At 42.9% G+C, this 18,041-nt stretch overlaps 1 protein-coding gene across 1 annotated transcript in view; it reads left to right on the top strand.

The window, feature by feature from the left end:
* myo1d (myosin 1D) overlaps positions 1 to 18,041 on the top strand; it is a 37,740-nt gene that overhangs the window by 2,460 nt on the left and 17,239 nt on the right. The window contains exons 2-16 of the mRNA XM_077502323.1: positions 6,193 to 6,401; positions 6,929 to 7,022; positions 7,102 to 7,267; positions 7,349 to 7,402; positions 7,537 to 7,632; positions 8,143 to 8,259; positions 8,335 to 8,538; positions 8,629 to 8,774; positions 9,580 to 9,694; positions 9,784 to 9,954; positions 12,415 to 12,485; positions 12,883 to 12,957; positions 13,185 to 13,317; positions 14,160 to 14,326; positions 15,120 to 15,327. Coding sequence (XP_077358449.1) covers positions 6,193 to 6,401; positions 6,929 to 7,022; positions 7,102 to 7,267; positions 7,349 to 7,402; positions 7,537 to 7,632; positions 8,143 to 8,259; positions 8,335 to 8,538; positions 8,629 to 8,774; positions 9,580 to 9,694; positions 9,784 to 9,954; positions 12,415 to 12,485; positions 12,883 to 12,957; positions 13,185 to 13,317; positions 14,160 to 14,326; positions 15,120 to 15,327 — 2,026 coding nt within the window. The remainder of the gene's footprint in view (positions 1 to 6,192; positions 6,402 to 6,928; positions 7,023 to 7,101; positions 7,268 to 7,348; positions 7,403 to 7,536; positions 7,633 to 8,142; positions 8,260 to 8,334; positions 8,539 to 8,628; positions 8,775 to 9,579; positions 9,695 to 9,783; positions 9,955 to 12,414; positions 12,486 to 12,882; positions 12,958 to 13,184; positions 13,318 to 14,159; positions 14,327 to 15,119; positions 15,328 to 18,041) is intronic.

Raw genomic sequence — 18,041 nt, 5'->3', positions numbered from 1 at the left:
TTTTTTTTTTGGTAGAACTTAGAAGACGTCATTTAGGAACAAAATTCAGCATGACCTTTGTCTTTCCTCGTCATCTTACGCAGGGCAATCAATGTGAGCATGTGACAGGCGGGGTTTGCCCTTTTGTACCAGTCTTATCAGCCAAAGCAGCGCTGTTTACTTTCTCCTCTGGGCCTCCTCGGCAATAAAATCCAGTGGACCAGAGCCCTGATAGCTTTTATGAGCCGCCCGCAATACACCAGTGCTGCAACCTGCCTGATAAAGTCAGGATTTGGGCAAATCCTCAATGTCGCTTCAGAACTCAGTCTTGGCCCGCCTGGAGATTTCCTGCCTCTCCTCGACAACAGACGGTTTATTTGCCCGGCGGGCCCGATCGTCCAGTCTCGCCGCAAGAATTTCCATACGAGCCTGTGTAATCGGAACCACGTTACCGTTCTTATGTAAACTCTCACCGGGCTCATGATGTGTTTTTCTGCAGCCCCCCCCCCAACCGAAGCCCAAACATCCTCCGCAAATAAGTAGAGCAGTTCTCGCAGACGCCTCATTTGGGAGGGGGAGGCAACAAAACACTTACACTACCCTCACTGGCTTGGCTTCGGTTACGTCACTTAAATTTGACAAAACTGCACTTGAAGTGCGTTGGGGGGGTCAGAATTGGGCCAGATTCCAGATGTCAGGGGTGACTAGTTGCATACCAGGTTCCTGTTTGTTCAAGGGGAAGTCAACCCAAAACATTTTTTGGACAGTAATATGTTCTATACAGCCCCACTTGTCTAAATATGGCATTCTGGTTAATATTGCGTTAGTGGAATATGAGTTAAGCGGCAACATCCATCCATCCATCCATCCATTTTCTTGACCGCTTATTCCTCACAAGGGTCGCGGGGGCTGCTGGCGCCTATCTCAGCTGGCTCTGGGCAGTAGGCGGGGGACACCCTGGACTGGTTGCCAGCCAATCGCAGGGCACACAGAGACGAACAACCATCCACACTCACACGCACACCTAGGGACAATTCGGAGCGCCCAATTAACCTGCCATGCATGTCTTTGGAATGTGGGAGGAGGCCGGAGTACCCGGAGAAGACCCACGCGGGCACGGGGAGAACATGCAAACTCCACCCAGGAAAGTCCGAGCCTGGACTCGAACCGGAGACCTCAGAACTGGGAAGCGGACGTGCTAACCACTCGACTACCGTGCCGCGGCGGCAAAATCCAGCTGTTTTTATCCATCTCAGGGGGCGGCCGTTTTGTCACTTGCTGTCGACTGAACACGACATCAACGTTGCTCAGGGCTCAGGCAACGACCAATCACAGCTCACCTATTTTATGAAGCTGAGCTGTGATTGGTTGTTGCCTGAGCCCTGAGCAACATTGATGTCATCTTCTGTCGACAGCAAGTGGCAAAATGGCCGCCCCCTGAGATAGATTAAAAACGGCCAGCTTTTGCCGCATAATTCAGATTCCACAAATGTAATATTAATCAGAATGTCATGTTTAGACTAGCGAGGTCACTTATATTACAGTCAAGAAATATTTAGGGTTGACTTCCACTTTAACCAAATGCGACATCAACATTTCTATTCGGATAGATTGGGCAAAAAATATCAAATCTATCAGGAAGCCAGCCATGTTGGATGGAAGCTGCCATTTTAGGTGCATTTTAGGGCTAATACATTGACAACCCAGAAGCAGAATCAGAACAAGCTAACCTATACAGTTGAAGCTAGTTTGAGCTATAATACAGATTTTTAGATGTTATCTCTATTAGTGGGATATGGATTTTTGTGTCAATGTGGCTTAATATATTTGAATGGCGTAGGAAAATCTTACACATGTATTAGAAAATGCTGTACGCTGATGTGACACTTCTTCACTGAAGCCTTCTTGTTTTTGACATGATGTCATTATGTAGTTGTCTCACCCGCCTGTGGGGGGGAGATATTGGATAGGATACTAACTGCTGACTCAGCACACACACATATACGCACACGCTCTTGCTCCTCAGGGAGCGTGTAATTATTATTCAATTTAGTCCGCAGATCCTTTCTGGGTCTCGATTGCAATCTGGTCTTTTCCCCAAATAGCTTCCTGAGTCACTGCTTCTTTCTGGAAGCCTCCATTTTGTTTTTCACTTTTTTTTGTCCTACTCTTCAATGGAAACATCAGCTTTTGCATCAGGCCCCACCCACCTTCCCCAGAAGATCGTTGTCTTATTGAACCCGTTTATTGTGTTGTTGTGGAGTGGGTCAGTCACTGGATCCGTGTACCCGCAGCTCCTGTTTCCACTAACAAATTTGAGCTGAAGTCTTCCCCGTTCAAGCACAGCTGGAGATGGCGTTTTTTTTTGTTTGTTTTTTACGGGCATCACGTGCCACTCCGGCGGCATCCGCGGCGGGCGGGCGGGCTGAGATCAGCTTAAGCCCCTCGGACTCAAACAAGAGCGACTGATGATAATGTGGAGCACACGCAGATTATCCCCTCGCTCTTTATAATGCCTGACATGACCCTGAAGGTGAAACCGTTGGCACACGTGCAGGATGAACGCATGCCATCATGGACCAAAAACAAAAGTATTGGGACAATCAACCAATAACCTGCTGTATGAACGGAGATACGTGAGAAAATGATGCAGGCTGCAAATAGAGAATGGCTGTTGTTCTTGTGCTTGTGTTCTTGGGAGTCAAAAGGGTTGCGCTGCACAAAGATGGAAAGACAAGAGCAGAGCGCGCACACAGAACCGCACACTGCAGTTTGGCCTGGGCGGATCTTTTTTATGGTCAACTTTTGGGAGGAGCTCAAGCCATTTATGACATTTTCTCACCGCTTTCTCTCCTCCTCCTCCTCCCTCTTCTATCTCCTCCTACACAAGAATAATAATGCAAAGTTCAATATTAAACTGCTTCTCCTCTTCTTGAAAGAGTTTGTGAGCTTTTTTTTTTTTTCTGCCTGTCATCTCCATTCATCCGTGTTTGATGGCCTTCTTCCTTCCACACCAAACGATAAGATGGGCAATTAAATTTCAGGCTCAACCTCTGATAGCTTTATTACCAACCAAGGTTGTTTTAGTTAACTAAAACTAACAAAAAAACTAAATTTAAAAAACAATTTCGTGAATGAAATAAAACCGAAAATACATTTTAAAAAACGAAAACTAACTGAAGCTACATTTTATGTTTACAAAACTAACTAAATCTAACTATAATTACAGCAAAAATGTCCTTCATTTTCGTCTTTGGTAATTTAATGCATGAGCCTTTGGGGATGATTTTAAATGTGATTTTTTAAGTATATTTATTTTAATATTAAATGAAATAAGGACGTTTGAAAGTGTGTCACACAGAAGTGACGTCATCTACCAGCAGCCAATAGAAAAAAGCACCTTCAGATGACGTCGCTCCCATTGTTTTTTTTAATATTGCACACAAGTAATACACATTTTTTTTTTAAAAATCAACCTTAAACTAATACTGAAACTAACTAAAACTAAACTAAAACTAAGCATTTATTAAACAATTAAAACAAAAAAAAAACCTAACAAACCACCCTGAAAACTAATTAAAAACTAATTCAATTTAAAAAACAAAACTCAAAACGAAATAAAATGAAAAATTCCAAAACTCTAATAACCCTCTTCCCAACACACACTTGAGGCACACCTTTTTTCTTAATGAATTATTCAAATTACCGGTATTCGATTAATCGATGCAGAATCCGAAATTAAACATTCCAAATTTAACTATTTCCAGGCTGAACTTCCGGTGAAGAAAATACGCTAAACTCTTCTCGCTACATCTGTCGGCCCACGTTGGGGCACGGTGAGGGTCCGTTTTTCAGACAAAGACGTTCGATTGACGCCGGAACAATGGAGCGGGCGTACGGCAGCCTCCTGGCGGTGGCGGCGAGCAGCTCGGGCACAATGGAGCTTTGAATGGCGACGCGTGTTAGCCTAGCGGAACAATGCTCGTGTTCTGGTCCGGCTGCCAAAGAGGTGTTGTAGCGTGCTGCTAATGTTAGCTAGATGGCGCCGACATTACCTACCTGTCATATTGGTTTGTTTGCCAACAAGGAGGACTTGACTGGCTTCGGTGACAGACTTCACACGCGACTGTGAGGATGTCTCTGAAATGAGTCGGCCCCCGCTTACCCGGCTTGTTTGTCAGTGGGCAGCAGACGTTAGGCAGCGCTGAATAAAGAAGCCATTCTTCTTCTGTGCCGACCAGCCGGGATCCGATTGCTTTTTTGGAAGAGGAAGGAAACGGAAGGAGGTCATTTGGCGGCCTGGAGGATAGCGAGGAGAGGAGGGAGGAAAAGGCACAAAGCTTTCTTCTTAAATGATGGAGGTGTTTTTGATACTAGGTGTCGTCATTAGGGTAGCGGATGAACTTGAGCGTCGGGATCACACTATGGAATGGTCGCCAGCCAAACGCAGGGCACGAAGACAAAAACATTTACACTCACAATGACAAATATGGACAATTCAGTCTTCTGTTTGCCCTCTTTATGGAATGTTGGATGAAGCTGGAGAAAACTCACAAGCTTGGTTGTATATTAACGATTTATGCTGCTCAATAAAGTTGATGTTTGCTTATCTTTTCCCTGCATAATAATGAGGTCGGAGTGTCAAGGCAGATTTGCATTATCTGCTATCCAGGGTGTTTACAAAGCCTTACTTAAACAACCAAAAAAATGTCCTTGAAAAATTACACAAGAACCTTAAATCAGGGGTGACCAAACTTTTTCATTTGAGGGCCACATACAGAAAATCAGAAGGACGCAAGGGCCACATAATGTTGTGAAGGGAAATTGTGTTTAGTTCTAAAAATTGTACAAATAATTTATTTGTGCTTTTGCATGTTTAGAAAAATGTTACAGTATATAAACCAATTTATTTGTAATATGGTAGTAGGGTTATTATAGTTTTGGAATTTTTCATTTTAGTTAGTTTTGATTAGTTTTCAGGGTGGTTCTGTTAGTTTTTAGTAGTTTAGTTCTTTAAAAAATGCTTAGTTTTAGTTTAGTTTGTTAGTTTCAGTATTAGTATTAGTATTATTTTTTATTTTATTGTATTTTTTTTAATGTGTATTACTTGTGCGCAATATTTAAAAACCGTCATGGGAGCAACGTCATCTGAAGGTGCTTTTCTATTGGCTGCTGCTAGAGGATGTCAATTCTGTGTGACATAATTCCAAACATCATTATTCCAGTTTATATCAAAATAAATCAACTAAAAATCATATTTAAAATCATCCCCAAAGGCTCATGCATTCAATTAATTACCAAAGATTAAAACAAAGGACGTTTGCTAAAATTATTAGTTAGTTTTAGTTAGTTTTGTAAACATAAAATGTAGTTAGGGTTAGTTTTAGTTTTTTAAAAAGCATTTTTATTTTATTTCGGTAACATTGTTTTTTTTAATTTTCGTTTTAGTTTTTTCATTAGTTTTACTCAACTCAACTCAAGTTTATTTATATAGCGCTTTCAAACAGCCTGAACTGTCACAAAGCGCTTTACAGAAAGAAAAAAAACAAACAAACATAACATAAAACATTAACACCAATACAATACAATCACAACAAATCAACATTCTTCCATCCCTACATACGCTTTGATGTTTGAAGCAGTTTTTAGATGAAAGAGGACAGAATCAGCCTCCTTTCAGCAGTTGATCAGAGACGTGATCTCAGCATGCATGACGTCACATTAACTAAAATGACCTTTAATGGTACCTGTTTTTCGATACCCTCCCTTCTTATTTTGACCATCTCCAAACAATTTTGTTTTGTTTATTTTATTTGAACTAAGTCAAATGCCATTTTTAGCACATGTCGCGGGCCACTGAAAAATGGACAGCGGGCCGCAAATTGGCCCCCGGCCGTAGTTTGGACACCACTGCCTGAAAATGCATCCATCCATCCATTTTCTTGACCGCTTATTCCTCACAAGGGTCGCGGGGGGTGCTGGAGCCTATCTCAGCTGGCTCTGGGCAGTAGGTGGGGTACACCCTGGACTGGTTGCCAGCCAATCGCGGACCTTAAATGCACTATGTCTTAAAAAAGGCAGTCTCTTAACTTACTATATATTACTAGTCCGTATTGTGGTTATATTTAGTAAATAAGTCATTTTAAATTTGAAGGACGTAGCCTCGAAATAGACCTTATAAGTTTCTTCCTAAATGTCCGTTTTGGTCTTCAGGTTCGAGAAGGGTAGAATCTACAGTTACATTGGCGAGGTGGTGGTGTCGGTCAACCCGTACCGCTCCATGAACATCTACGGCCGCGACGTGGTGGAGCAGTACAAAGGCCGCGAGCTCTACGAGAGGCCGCCGCATCTCTTCGCCATCGCTGACGCCGCCTACAAAGCCATGAAGAGGCGCAACAAAGACACCTGTATTGTCATCTCAGGTAGCAAATTTCATTCGTCCATCCAGCCATTTCCTAGAACTTATCCTAGCTGACTTTGGGGGGAGAGGTGGGGTACACCCTGGACTAGTTTCCAGCCCAACAACAATTCACTTGTTGAAAGAATTTTCTTTATGCAATCTATCCAATTCAGAGTAGTATTCAATGAGGTTTTCACATAAAAAGCAATTGCCAATGAAACACATACAAGCAAAAATACTTCTTGGTGTGACCACAATGGTGGTAAAGTGACACCCAGTGGTCAGGGAAACAACTACACCTCACTCTTTGAGGTCTGCTCATTCCATTTGGCAGCCAAATAAACTGAAATTATAGACTCCTAATATAATTGTATACCATATTTAAAGACATGCTGGGGTTTGACTTTGGAAAATCCCTTTTGTTAGTTACAGTGAGTCATCTGTTTGAATATAAAATCTTTTTTTTTGTAATGATGTCCGAAGTGAATCAATGTGCCAAAAGTAGCCATGATGCTTATTTATTATCGTTTTTTTTTTTTTTTTTTGCAGGGGAAAGCGGGGCCGGAAAGACAGAAGCTAGCAAGTACATCATGCAGTACATCGCTGCCATCACCAACCCCAACCAGCGGGCGGAGGTTGAGAGGTGAGGAAGACACAAAGCACAATAATATACGCACAAAGCAAGCAAATGTGTGACAAGCTGACCGCCGTGTCCTGCTCAGGGTAAAGAACATGCTCCTCAAGTCCAACTGCGTCCTGGAGGCCTTCGGGAACGCCAAGACCAACCGCAACGACAACTCCAGCCGATTCGGCAAATACATGGACATAAACTTTGACTTCAAGGGGGACCCCATCGGCGGCCACATCAGCAACTACCTGCTTGAGAAGGTAAGGGAGGATCCAATCATTAAATTGATCACCAGTCTTTCTCTTATTGCATCGGATTATCTGTTTCGTTTTTCTCCCTAGTCAAGAGTGATTTTTCAGCAAGAAGGAGAGCGGAGCTTTCACTCGTTCTATCAGGTAAATGTGTTTACTTAGACTGTTTATAAAAAGTTACAGATATAAATGGAGGGTAACGGGCATTTATTTGACTTTGTAGTGTATGTAGGAACATGTTCTTAAAGCTGAATATTTGTGTGTTTGGTTTGGACAAGCTGCTGAGAGGAGCTCCCGATGCCCTGCTGCGTACTCTCCATGTCCAAAGGGACCCCAAAACCTACAACTACATCAAAGTGGGAGGCCAGATAAAGGTAATCTGCTACAGTCATCACCGTGATGAAAATGTTCAATTTACCTGAGTAGATCCCAACATATGTGCCAAAACTTACTCATCTGTTTATTTACTAACACTAATGTACATCCACTATATATCTATTCAAGTGACAGGAGGAACAATTTAAAGCTCATCCACTAGATGGCAGAAGCTTCATTCTGGACATAAACAATTTGTGTTGAACTAAACCAGCGGTAAACTGACACCAGATCATTATTACGTATTATATACCGGTACATTATTTGGTGGTGTGATTTTTTATTTTTTTTTGCTAGAATTTATGCCCTGGCTCAAAACTAGAATAAAATACCCACCAAAAAAAAAACGATAATATGAAGTGAATAGGTTAGGGATGAATGAAAATACACTTTCTGCTAGTAGCTATATCATATCTATCATTGACAATATTGTTAGTGATACCATCAACAGTCTTCAATCAATGCTACCCATCCTTACTGATAACCAAGAACCCGCTTCACATCTGCAGTCGTGCATCAATGACGGCGCCGATTTCAAAGCCGTGGCCGACGCCATGAAAGTGATCGGCTTCACGGGCGACGAGGTCCTAACGGTTTACAAGATCCTGGCCACTATCTTGCACCTGGTAATGTTCCTGTCCCTGGTTTGATTCCTGAGCTTGTACGCAAAATTTGTTGAACTCAAACTGTCCGTCTTTCAGGGGAATTTGACGTTCGGCGTGGACGGCGACGCGACGCTCATCGAGACCACCAGGCTGGTGACGGTGATGGCCGATCTGCTGTCCACCAAGCAGGAAAACATGGAGAAAGCTCTGCTGTTCCGCACGGTGGCCACGGGCCGCGACATCATTGAGAAGCAGCACACAGTGCAAGAAGCCTGCTACGGACGCGACGCCCTCGCTAAGGTTGACACGGGGACAAACGCTCTCGATGTTTGTTTGTTTTTTTTCAAACTCTGCTCACCAGTTTTTGTTTATCGTCCTCATCATAACTAGGCCATGTATGAGCGGCTCTTCTGTTGGATTGTGGGACGTATCAACGACATCATCGAGGTCAAAAGCTACAACGCCAAGATCCACGGGAAGAACACAGTCATTGGGGTTCTGGACATTTACGGCTTTGAGATCTTCCAGAACAACAGGTTTGAGATGGACCTAAGTAATACCTAGTGTTAATTTTATCCGCCATTTTTAAATTTAGTCTCAGTTTTAGTCTAGTCTCAATCATGCTTGTTTGTTTTTATCATAGTTAGTCAACCAGTCCATTTTTAGTCGACTATAAATCTAGCATTTTAGTCTTTATTTTAGTCCAAGAAAACATAATTTTATTCGTCAAGTTAAAGTCAACAAAAATGGTCAACGTTTTAATCAGGACAATCATTTAACACCTGTATATATATTTTTTTTTTTACAGAATATAATGTTGAACATTTCGGATCTAAATCTATTTCACATAAGATTTTCTCATCTTTTTGACGAAAAACAACTTGACAAACAATTACAGTATATCAACAAGTGGCTACTCTGACTCCATGCTATAAGCTAGTAAGTTAGTAAGCATTAGTTAGCGGTTAGATTAACATTATTGTTGGAAAGTTATAGCCATTGGATTAATGTTACATTATAATTATAATTTACTTTTTGGTCCTAGTTATTGTTTATTAATGAGGGTTTTAGTCTAGTCTAGTTTTAGTCGGTGAAAAATGTGCGTTGACAACATTATTTTTGTTCAGTTTTCGTTGACAAAATTAACACTTACTGGCTCCCCCTGCAGGCCAATATAGTTGCCTGTCACTAGATGGTGCTAAGAATATTTTTACAATATACGTGGCTATGGCCTGAGCTCAAAAACAAAAAATCGATGAGTTTTTCAGCAAGTAACAGTTAATTTGCTCACCAAAAACATGTGTTGTTCCTCAAAATGTGTTTTTTGTTTGCTTGTATCAGCTTTGAGCAGTTCTGCATCAACTATTGCAACGAGAAACTGCAGCAGCTCTTCATCCAGCTGGTCTTGAAGCAGGAGCAGGAGGAGTACCAGCGAGAGGGCATCCCATGGAAACACGTACGATCCTCCGCTCATTTGCACTTCAATGCACAATTCACGTCGAGACAATGCTTAATAACATGTTTTGATGTCGTGCCGGCCGCCAGATCGACTACTTCAACAATCAGATCATTGTGGACCTGGTGGAGCAGCAGCATAAGGGCATCATCTCCGTGCTGGACGAAGCCTGCATGATCGTGGGCAAAGTCACCGACGAGCTCTTCCTGCGGGGACTCAATGACAAGCTGGCCAAGCACGCGCACTACACGAGTCGCAAGGTACTCACAAATGCTCTTTTTTTCGTTCTTGGTGTAGTTATTTGTTTGTATTCAGTGAAACTTGTGGCCGTAGTTTGTTCAATTGTGATGTTAGTCATTTTTAAAATTTTGTTAATTTGAATAAGGTCTTCTAAAATTCACATTGAACATGTATAAAAGTGGGTGGTGAATTAATGCGATCATGTGGTGTCAACAATTAAGGGGATAATCTGCTGTAGATTGTCTTTGTGGACACTAGAGGGCAGCAGAAGTCAGGAGGAGTACAGCGAGAGCAATAGATGACGTCAATGAGAGTCAGTGGGCGGGTGAGATGCAGTGCAGATGATAAGCGCTTGGTAAACATCTGCTTGTCGGGAAGGTCATCCACAAAGGCAGAATTCAACGTCCAATAAAGCAGATATAATGTTAGGATTTTATTATTTGTTGTCCTGAGATGCCTTCAGTCCCTCCCTTCAATCTGGCCCCTCAATAGCCACTCAACTTGAAGTATACATTCATCTCAGTCAGTTTCTCTAACACTTAATCTTCTCATGCCATTTTCACTCACAACCTGCGTTAGAGAGCACCTAAACACCAGCTGCAGGAAAATGTCAGCTGTGCTAGATGAGTGACTGTGATAGAGGCAAATCACTACACAGCAGTGGGGTTCCCAAAATGGCCCCCCAAGGGAGGTGCACATGATTTAAAAGGTGGTTACTGGGTTAAATATCAGCCTTTTCTAAAATTACAAGTTAAACTAACAAAAATGGCCCTCAAAATGCACCTCATCTTCCTATTACATTGACATAACGTACTGTACCTGTCATGGCTGACGCATCGTTCTGATGTGTTTTTGTTACTTTTCTCTCTCGGGCCCTTTCACTTAGCAACCTCCTCTCAACATTATGACCATATTATTTATCCTGTATGTGGCACTTAACATTAAATTTTAACATTAACATTAATTTCAGTTATATTGGTTACTTACATTTGAAGGTACTGCGCATTGGAGGTCATTTCAGCTTGTTGTGCAATACCACTCAAAGCACCAGTTAGATTTGTGTCCTTGATCGCTAATACCCAAATAAATAGCCAAATAAATATTTATTTTTATGATGTACAGCAAAAAAATAAAAAATAAATACTTGGTGCATTTAAAAAGTATGACTTCCTCGTGATGTCATTGAAGTGTCCTCTTTCCTCCCTCCCTTCCCTACTTCCTGTGCTCATTATTCTGACCTTGTTTTATCACTTTTCCTTCTATACACACTGACACACACCATCACGCTAACACATTTGTTGAAACGCCTAACAGGTGCCAAGTGTGTGTTTGTGTGTTGCCTTCTGGGTTTTCACACCAGCCTTGTTTATTTCAGTTTCAGTCGAGGGGCCTGGTGGCAATCACAGCTCATGGGACTCATGACAACTTTCTTTAATACGAATGCTCATGCAGTGGTACATTGGCTTACAAATTATGATTAATCAACAAGTAATCAATTATCAAATTAATTGAAAACGATTTGGTAACAGATAATTGTTTAGAGACCTTGTTAACTGGCCTCCATCCAGCCATCACACCTCCACTTACACACTCGTTTTTTCCCCACCCCGCGATGTCTCTTCCCATCACGCCGCCAATCCGCGCCTCTCTCCCTCGCCCTCACTCGTGCCCCCGTTTTAAAGACTTCGGCTCTCCTCGCAGGCTTCATCCGAGTCGGCCGCTTTCTGCTCCACTGAAGCTGCATGAATCAGTGTCGCCGATTTGCGCCGACGTCGCACGATTTGGTCTTCTGCATAGTTCAGCACAATTTTATCACTCGGGTGAACACTGCTGGCTTTGGAAGAAGTGAAGAGAGTGATGTCATGTAGCTCATTGGATCGCAAACCAGATTTGTCATTTTCCCCAGCGCTGTGCCAAAATCCAATTTCACTGACCGGTAATTTGTCCCAAAATTATTAGATTGTTTATTTACTGAAATATTTGTTCATCTAAGCATGCCAGAGACATTTAAACAGAGCAATTAACTCTTTGAGCGCCAAAAATGTTTAATAACGATGAGTAAAATCACAATGTATGCCGCCATAAACGTTAAATGACGTCAACTACTTTTTTTAAAATTATTATTATTATTATTTTGTTAAATCAATGTGCAGTGCAACTTCTAAGTGCACCACTTCCTGGTCAATGGGTTGTGGAATCAAAAACATTCACTAACTATGGCCAGCAGATGGCAGCATTCTATCTCTTTTCAATGGGCTGCAGGTGTATGAAATTTTACAATGAAACATGATGTAATCTGATGAAATAGAATGTTTTCAAGGATGACGGAAAAGTTGTTGCCATTCATAAATAGAAAAATGTATTCAACTAGAAAGGCCTAGATTTCACACCATATAAATAAATTTCAATATATTGTAGACTATCACGGTTCACTATAATCATTTAATAATGAATAAAATACTGCACTTGTCTTTGTTTAGCTCTCACCGACCGACAAAAGTCTGGAGTTTGACCGAGACTTTCGCATCCGACACTACGCTGGAGATGTGGTGTGAGTATTCCGTTTAACGCCATGACTCGACTCGCGTGCATTTTAAGACGTTGACGCCGTCCACGCACGGAGAAGCGTTTAAATGACATCATCATTGCTTGATTACAATCCCTAAAGCCACTGGACACCGTTCAAATGAATAAATCACACATGCTAAGCCCTCTTAACGCTCTCGCCTCCAGCCCATTTGTGCGGGTTAAGAGCCCCCTCCCGCACCCACTGGGGGGGTGATGGTGCACAGGGGGGAGAGGAGGGTGGGAAGCTTGATTGATCCCTCAGCTACTTAGTGCCGCCAGAGCACGCCTGCTATCGCTCAGCTGGACTCACTTAATAGGATTAACTTGTAGAAATGTGTTTGTGCTTCTTACCTGCCTCCCCTCCTCTCTCCATTTTGCAGCTACTCGGTGGTGGGTTTCATCGACAAGAACAAAGACACTCTGTTTCAGGACTTCAAGAGGCTGCTCTACAACAGGTGTGACACATTACACGCGCGTCTTTTTTCATCCCGTAATTTATCGGCTGCCACAAGTCACACTTACAAAGAGTCAGATTTCTTACGTGGACTTGAAAGTGGGAGAAAATTGTTTAAAATTGGATATCAATTTACAGGGTAGTAAAAAAAATATAGCAACATTGAATTTGAGTTTTTCTCTGACCAATTTACCAAGCATGCTCCATTTTTTTTCCCCTCATGTCCAGTTCTAACCCGGTGCTGAAGGCCATGTGGCCCGAGGGCAAGCTGAGCATCACAGAGGTCACCAAGCGGCCGCTCACCGCAGCCACGCTCTTCAAAAACTCCATGATCTCCTTGGTGGAGAATCTGGAGAGCAAGGTGACGACTCGTTCGTGTAAACGGAGTTCTGTCACTGTGTCGGGGGTTGACTGTGAAAGGCGAAGAAATACTTTTGATTATTATGTCAGATAATCAATTTTTCTTTTTTTTTCTTGTAAATTCAATTGAGGGAATATAAGAACTCATAATATATTATTTTCTATACATATGCATTATCAAACACCAACGATATTAGGCTAAACTAAACGGTTAGCAATTTACATTAGCATTAGCATGCTAGCCTACTCCTTAAGGTAAACAAACACTAACTACCATTTCGTTCACATGTATATTATTATATCTACATTACACATAATACACGTGTCTTAAAGGTCACTTACACACAATGTTTCAACATTATTCCACGAGTAAACAAGGCTAGAGCTATCTCTGAGCTACATGATGTCAATAACTTCCTGTTCTTGTCTTTTTCTGGGCCTGTTTAGTGGATGACTGCCCTCTATTGGTTAAGTGAGGAACACCTAAAACCAAGTGACAGGCCAATTTCTTTTTAGGACATTCAGAACTTCCTTTCCTGTGTTTTGGGGAAGCTCAATGTGCCATGTGAGAGAGCCCCAGCATCACTGTGTCAGTAGCAAGTCAGGGCAAACGTGTTTATTTTGTTCAAACCCACTAAGGCACTGAGCGTTTTTAAGCAGACAAATAATTGCAATTCAGCCACAAGATGGTGCACTAACAGGAAAAATAAAGATCAGATCAAAGTTGCCATTACAATACTACGTACATGTGCAAAAAAAAAAAAAATTAAAATGAAAAATGTCAAGGCAGAAATTTTTAGTCGACCTTTTTCACACCTACACTTTGATTTATTTTCTTTGTAGGAGCCCTACTACGTGCGTTGTATCAAGCCCAACGACGTCAAGTCGCCGCTTCTCTTTGAGCACGAGCGTTGCCGCCACCAGGTGGAGTACCTGGGCCTGCTGGAGAACGTTCGAGTGCGCCGCGCCGGCTTTGCCTACAGACAGACGTACCCGAGATTCCTACACAGGTAAAAAAAAAAAAGTCTTAACTGCCTTTTCCGAAAAATGTGCCTTTTTGCCCCACTATCACAAAACATTGCCTTTTAATTGCGTCTTGAACTTGAATGAAAGATGCATAATCTGACTGCTTTAACTTTGACACATAAGCTCAGTTGTCTTTGCCCTCGTTCACCATCTGTTAGGCTCACCCACTGGCCGCACAGCATTAGGTCACATCTATTACATCACGGCTTAAGCGCTGACTCAGCGAGCCAAATGTCGAGGAAACGACGTGTCGGATGTTTTCGAGACGCCGTCTTGAGGGTCGCCGAGTTTGTTTGTGGTGTCAAGTGATGTCATCGTTGGCTGCTATGGACTCGAAACAGTTATGAATCACCCATCTTGTTACAAGGAAAGCGGCCCTTGTGCTCAATGAGGGCTATCATTCACATAGGCACTGTAAATGAGATGGCTAAGGCTGACTTTTATCTATTGAAGGAGGCTTATTATGCATTTGTCTATTTTTAAACAGCTCCCAGGTGCCTTCATAAAATACCTCATGGATAGGGCATTATAGTCCATTTTACGGGCCCTATTTCTTGCCCTTTTTAGAAGAGATGGCCTTGTTTTATACTAGCATGATTATGTAAATTATACAATTTGACAAGGGCTTGTTCGCACACATTTTGCGAAATATGTGGATAAAAGATGTACGCACATTTTTTTCTGATGGTTTGAAAGCTTGCATGCAAGTAGAAACTTATTTTATCATGTATAAAAACAATCATATTCCTAATCTTACATCCCACCCACCCCCGCCAGGTACAAGTTGATCTCGGAATTCACGTGGCCCAACCACGACCTTCGCTCGGACAAGGACGCGGTCAAGAAGCTCCTGCAGAGCTGCCGGTTTGAGCACGACGTGGCCTACGGCAAGACCAAAGTGTTTGTGCGTACGCCGCGCACGCTTTTTAGCCTGGAGGAGCAGCGCACCGTCATGCTCCAGAGGATCGTCCTCTTACTGCAGAAGGTGAGGGTGCAACGCAGTTGTGAGATTGTCTTCAATACTCTTTTCCACTCGTGACTTTTTTTCAGTCTTCTGATTGGCTACGATGGTTTTATGACTGATGTTAATACATCGCCACCTCATGCATTTGTCTGCCGTCGCCAGTACAGAGGGGCATGTTTATGTTTACAACTTGTTCTGTACATGTTGTCAGGCGGACATTTTGTCAGCCCGTCACGTCGGCAATGTCTTGACATGGCAGCGTTGTACGTGAGCCGCACGCGAATCAAACCGTTTGACAGAAGGGAATACGGCTTTGTCAAGCAGAGGCTGCAACTCGCCTGGATGCTTCCTTCATGATTCCTTCTCGACTGACAGGCGCACACACGTCAACTCTCTATTTGCAATTCAGCCCATTCCATCGTAATCGTGGGCAGATTCCTTCATGTTGGCTACTCCTCCCCTAAGAGCACGTTCAAATTAGCTTCAGAAGCCAATTGATTGGTTGACCTTCACATATTGATCCATTTGATCTCCAATCCCACGTCCTTCTCACAGACGCATGCTCCTTCTACTCTCTAGCGCAGTCCTATATCTCCTGGGGATAATGAGCTTTGATGGCAAAGGGAACACCCGCAGGAATTGCGGCGTCTTTGCAAGCGAAGCAAACATCAGAGCTCAGCAGCCTCACTTGGATTCTCTTTGAAAAGTGTCCTATAGTAAACCCGCTGTGGAGCTGCATCACCATATTTCCTTGACACCGATAGCGCTTTTCCTTAAAGGCTTTGACGCCATCTTGTGGCATTTTACAGCGCTATCGAAAGAGCACAAAAAATGCCAATAATTTAGTAGTGTTGTTCCGATACCGATACTGGTATCGGCAGAGGCGCCGATACTGCATTAAAACAGTGGTATCGGTATCGGTGACTACTCACAACTAACATGCCGATACCATTAATTCCAAAGCTAATGTAGGATTTTGGATGCAGCATCTTGTGTCTTGCTGCTGCACGACATTCACTGATATGTGACGTGTTCACTGCATGCCGAGCTAAGTTATCCTATTGGCCCTTGAATGTTCTGAGCCAATGGCAGGACAGCTTTTTCATGTTGAGGAAAAAAAAGCCGTAAGTATCCGTATGGTATCGGTGTATCCGTATGGTATCGGTATCGGCCGATACTGCAAAGCTGGGTATCGGTATCGGGGGCCAAAAAATGGTATCGGAACAACACTATAATTTAGTATTTCGGCAAAAATCTGAGGATTACACAGAGGGGGAAAACAAGATGCTGGCGGAGTGATTTCAGAGCGCGAACAAAAATAGACCAACCAGAGGGGAAAAGCCTGCATGTTACTTCCTGGTTGACATTTACGCAATCACTTCCAAATATGGGCAAACTTGATCTGGTCTTGTGTCACTTTTGCACACTGGCCTGCGGTGTACACCAAGAAGAAGTATGAAAAGGTACTACTGGTAACATAATACTGCAGCCCCCCCCCCCCCCAAAAAAAAAATAATTCAATTCCACTCTCTTCAGCCGAGGCCTTCCTGTTCCTTAGGCTTCTGTCCACTCCTTCCCACTGGAACAATGACACAAGCAAGGAACAAGAAAGGCCGACTGACATGAGCTCACCCTTTATTTGCTCCCCACGTGACCAAATGAATATTTCATAAATTCCAGCGCATCAGACCACATCCCAGTAAGTGTGTGCCTGTCAAGGCAGCAAGACCAAAGATTCCCCTCGGGAATTCTCTGCCCCCGCCGCCTTAATTGCTTTCCAAAGCCTTTTCTCCCTGTCCTCCGCTCACAGGACATCAGCTGTCAGTGTGGCCCAAGACTTTTTTTATTTCCCACCGTTGTCTTCTCCTTTGCAAAATGGCTTCTTCATTCAGTAGATTGGGAAGTCAAATACAGCTTGAGGAGACTTGACGTAACATTGCATGCGCTACTTCTAAACCAGTTTACCAACGTTTATTACACATATTTTACATTGGAAAAATCTCACGGCTTGCACAAAAATGTCAGAAGTATACATATATCCTGAAATAATGGTCTGTCAATGGTGTTTAATAGATATAGAAAGGATCACGTTGTTGGTGAATACGTCACTGTTGTATCACCAAAATGTGTTTGCACACACGGTAAAGCTCCCTATTGATCGATTTACTATCATAACTGCCGTGCTGCTGCCTCGCTAAACGCTCTAATCCGCCTCGCCGTGGTCCCTGCAGCTCATTGCTAGGAAAATGAAGCTCGATATTCCCTTGAGGACAACTGCCGGCTGCAGTCAAGTGTGTCAGTGGAGTGAGTGAGTGGGCGGGGTCATGGTCACACTCTGGGCTGCCAAAGGGGGAACGTGCATCAGTCGCCCCAGTCTTGTCCCCGCTTACCGAAATGTCCTGTCCATATATGGTCAGTTTCATATGTTTTCACAAATCAATCCTTTTAAATCGCTAAACACGACGCCTGTTAACTGTCCCTCTGCGCGAGCCGTGCAGCATTGCGTCGCCACAAGATTGAAAGTCTGTTTTGCATGCAAAAACAAGTGGAAACAGTTCAGATACATTTGCGTAAGCCTGTTTTGTTACACATCTGTAATCCTTCGGTCGTCAATTCATTTTCTTCCTATTGGTCTCTGACGGTCGTGTAAATCCTGACAAGGGTGCAGTAAAAGCACTCACTTTTATTGGCGCAGGTCTGGAGCGCTGCACTGTCTGGCCATCTTATTTGGAGCC

Source organism: Festucalex cinctus, chromosome 17 (genome assembly GCF_051991245.1).
Source record: "Festucalex cinctus isolate MCC-2025b chromosome 17, RoL_Fcin_1.0, whole genome shotgun sequence".
Lineage (NCBI taxonomy): Eukaryota > Metazoa > Chordata > Actinopteri > Syngnathiformes > Syngnathidae > Festucalex > Festucalex cinctus.
Note: the sequence above shows the minus strand (reverse complement) of the source record. Positions and strands in the feature narration are given on the sequence as shown.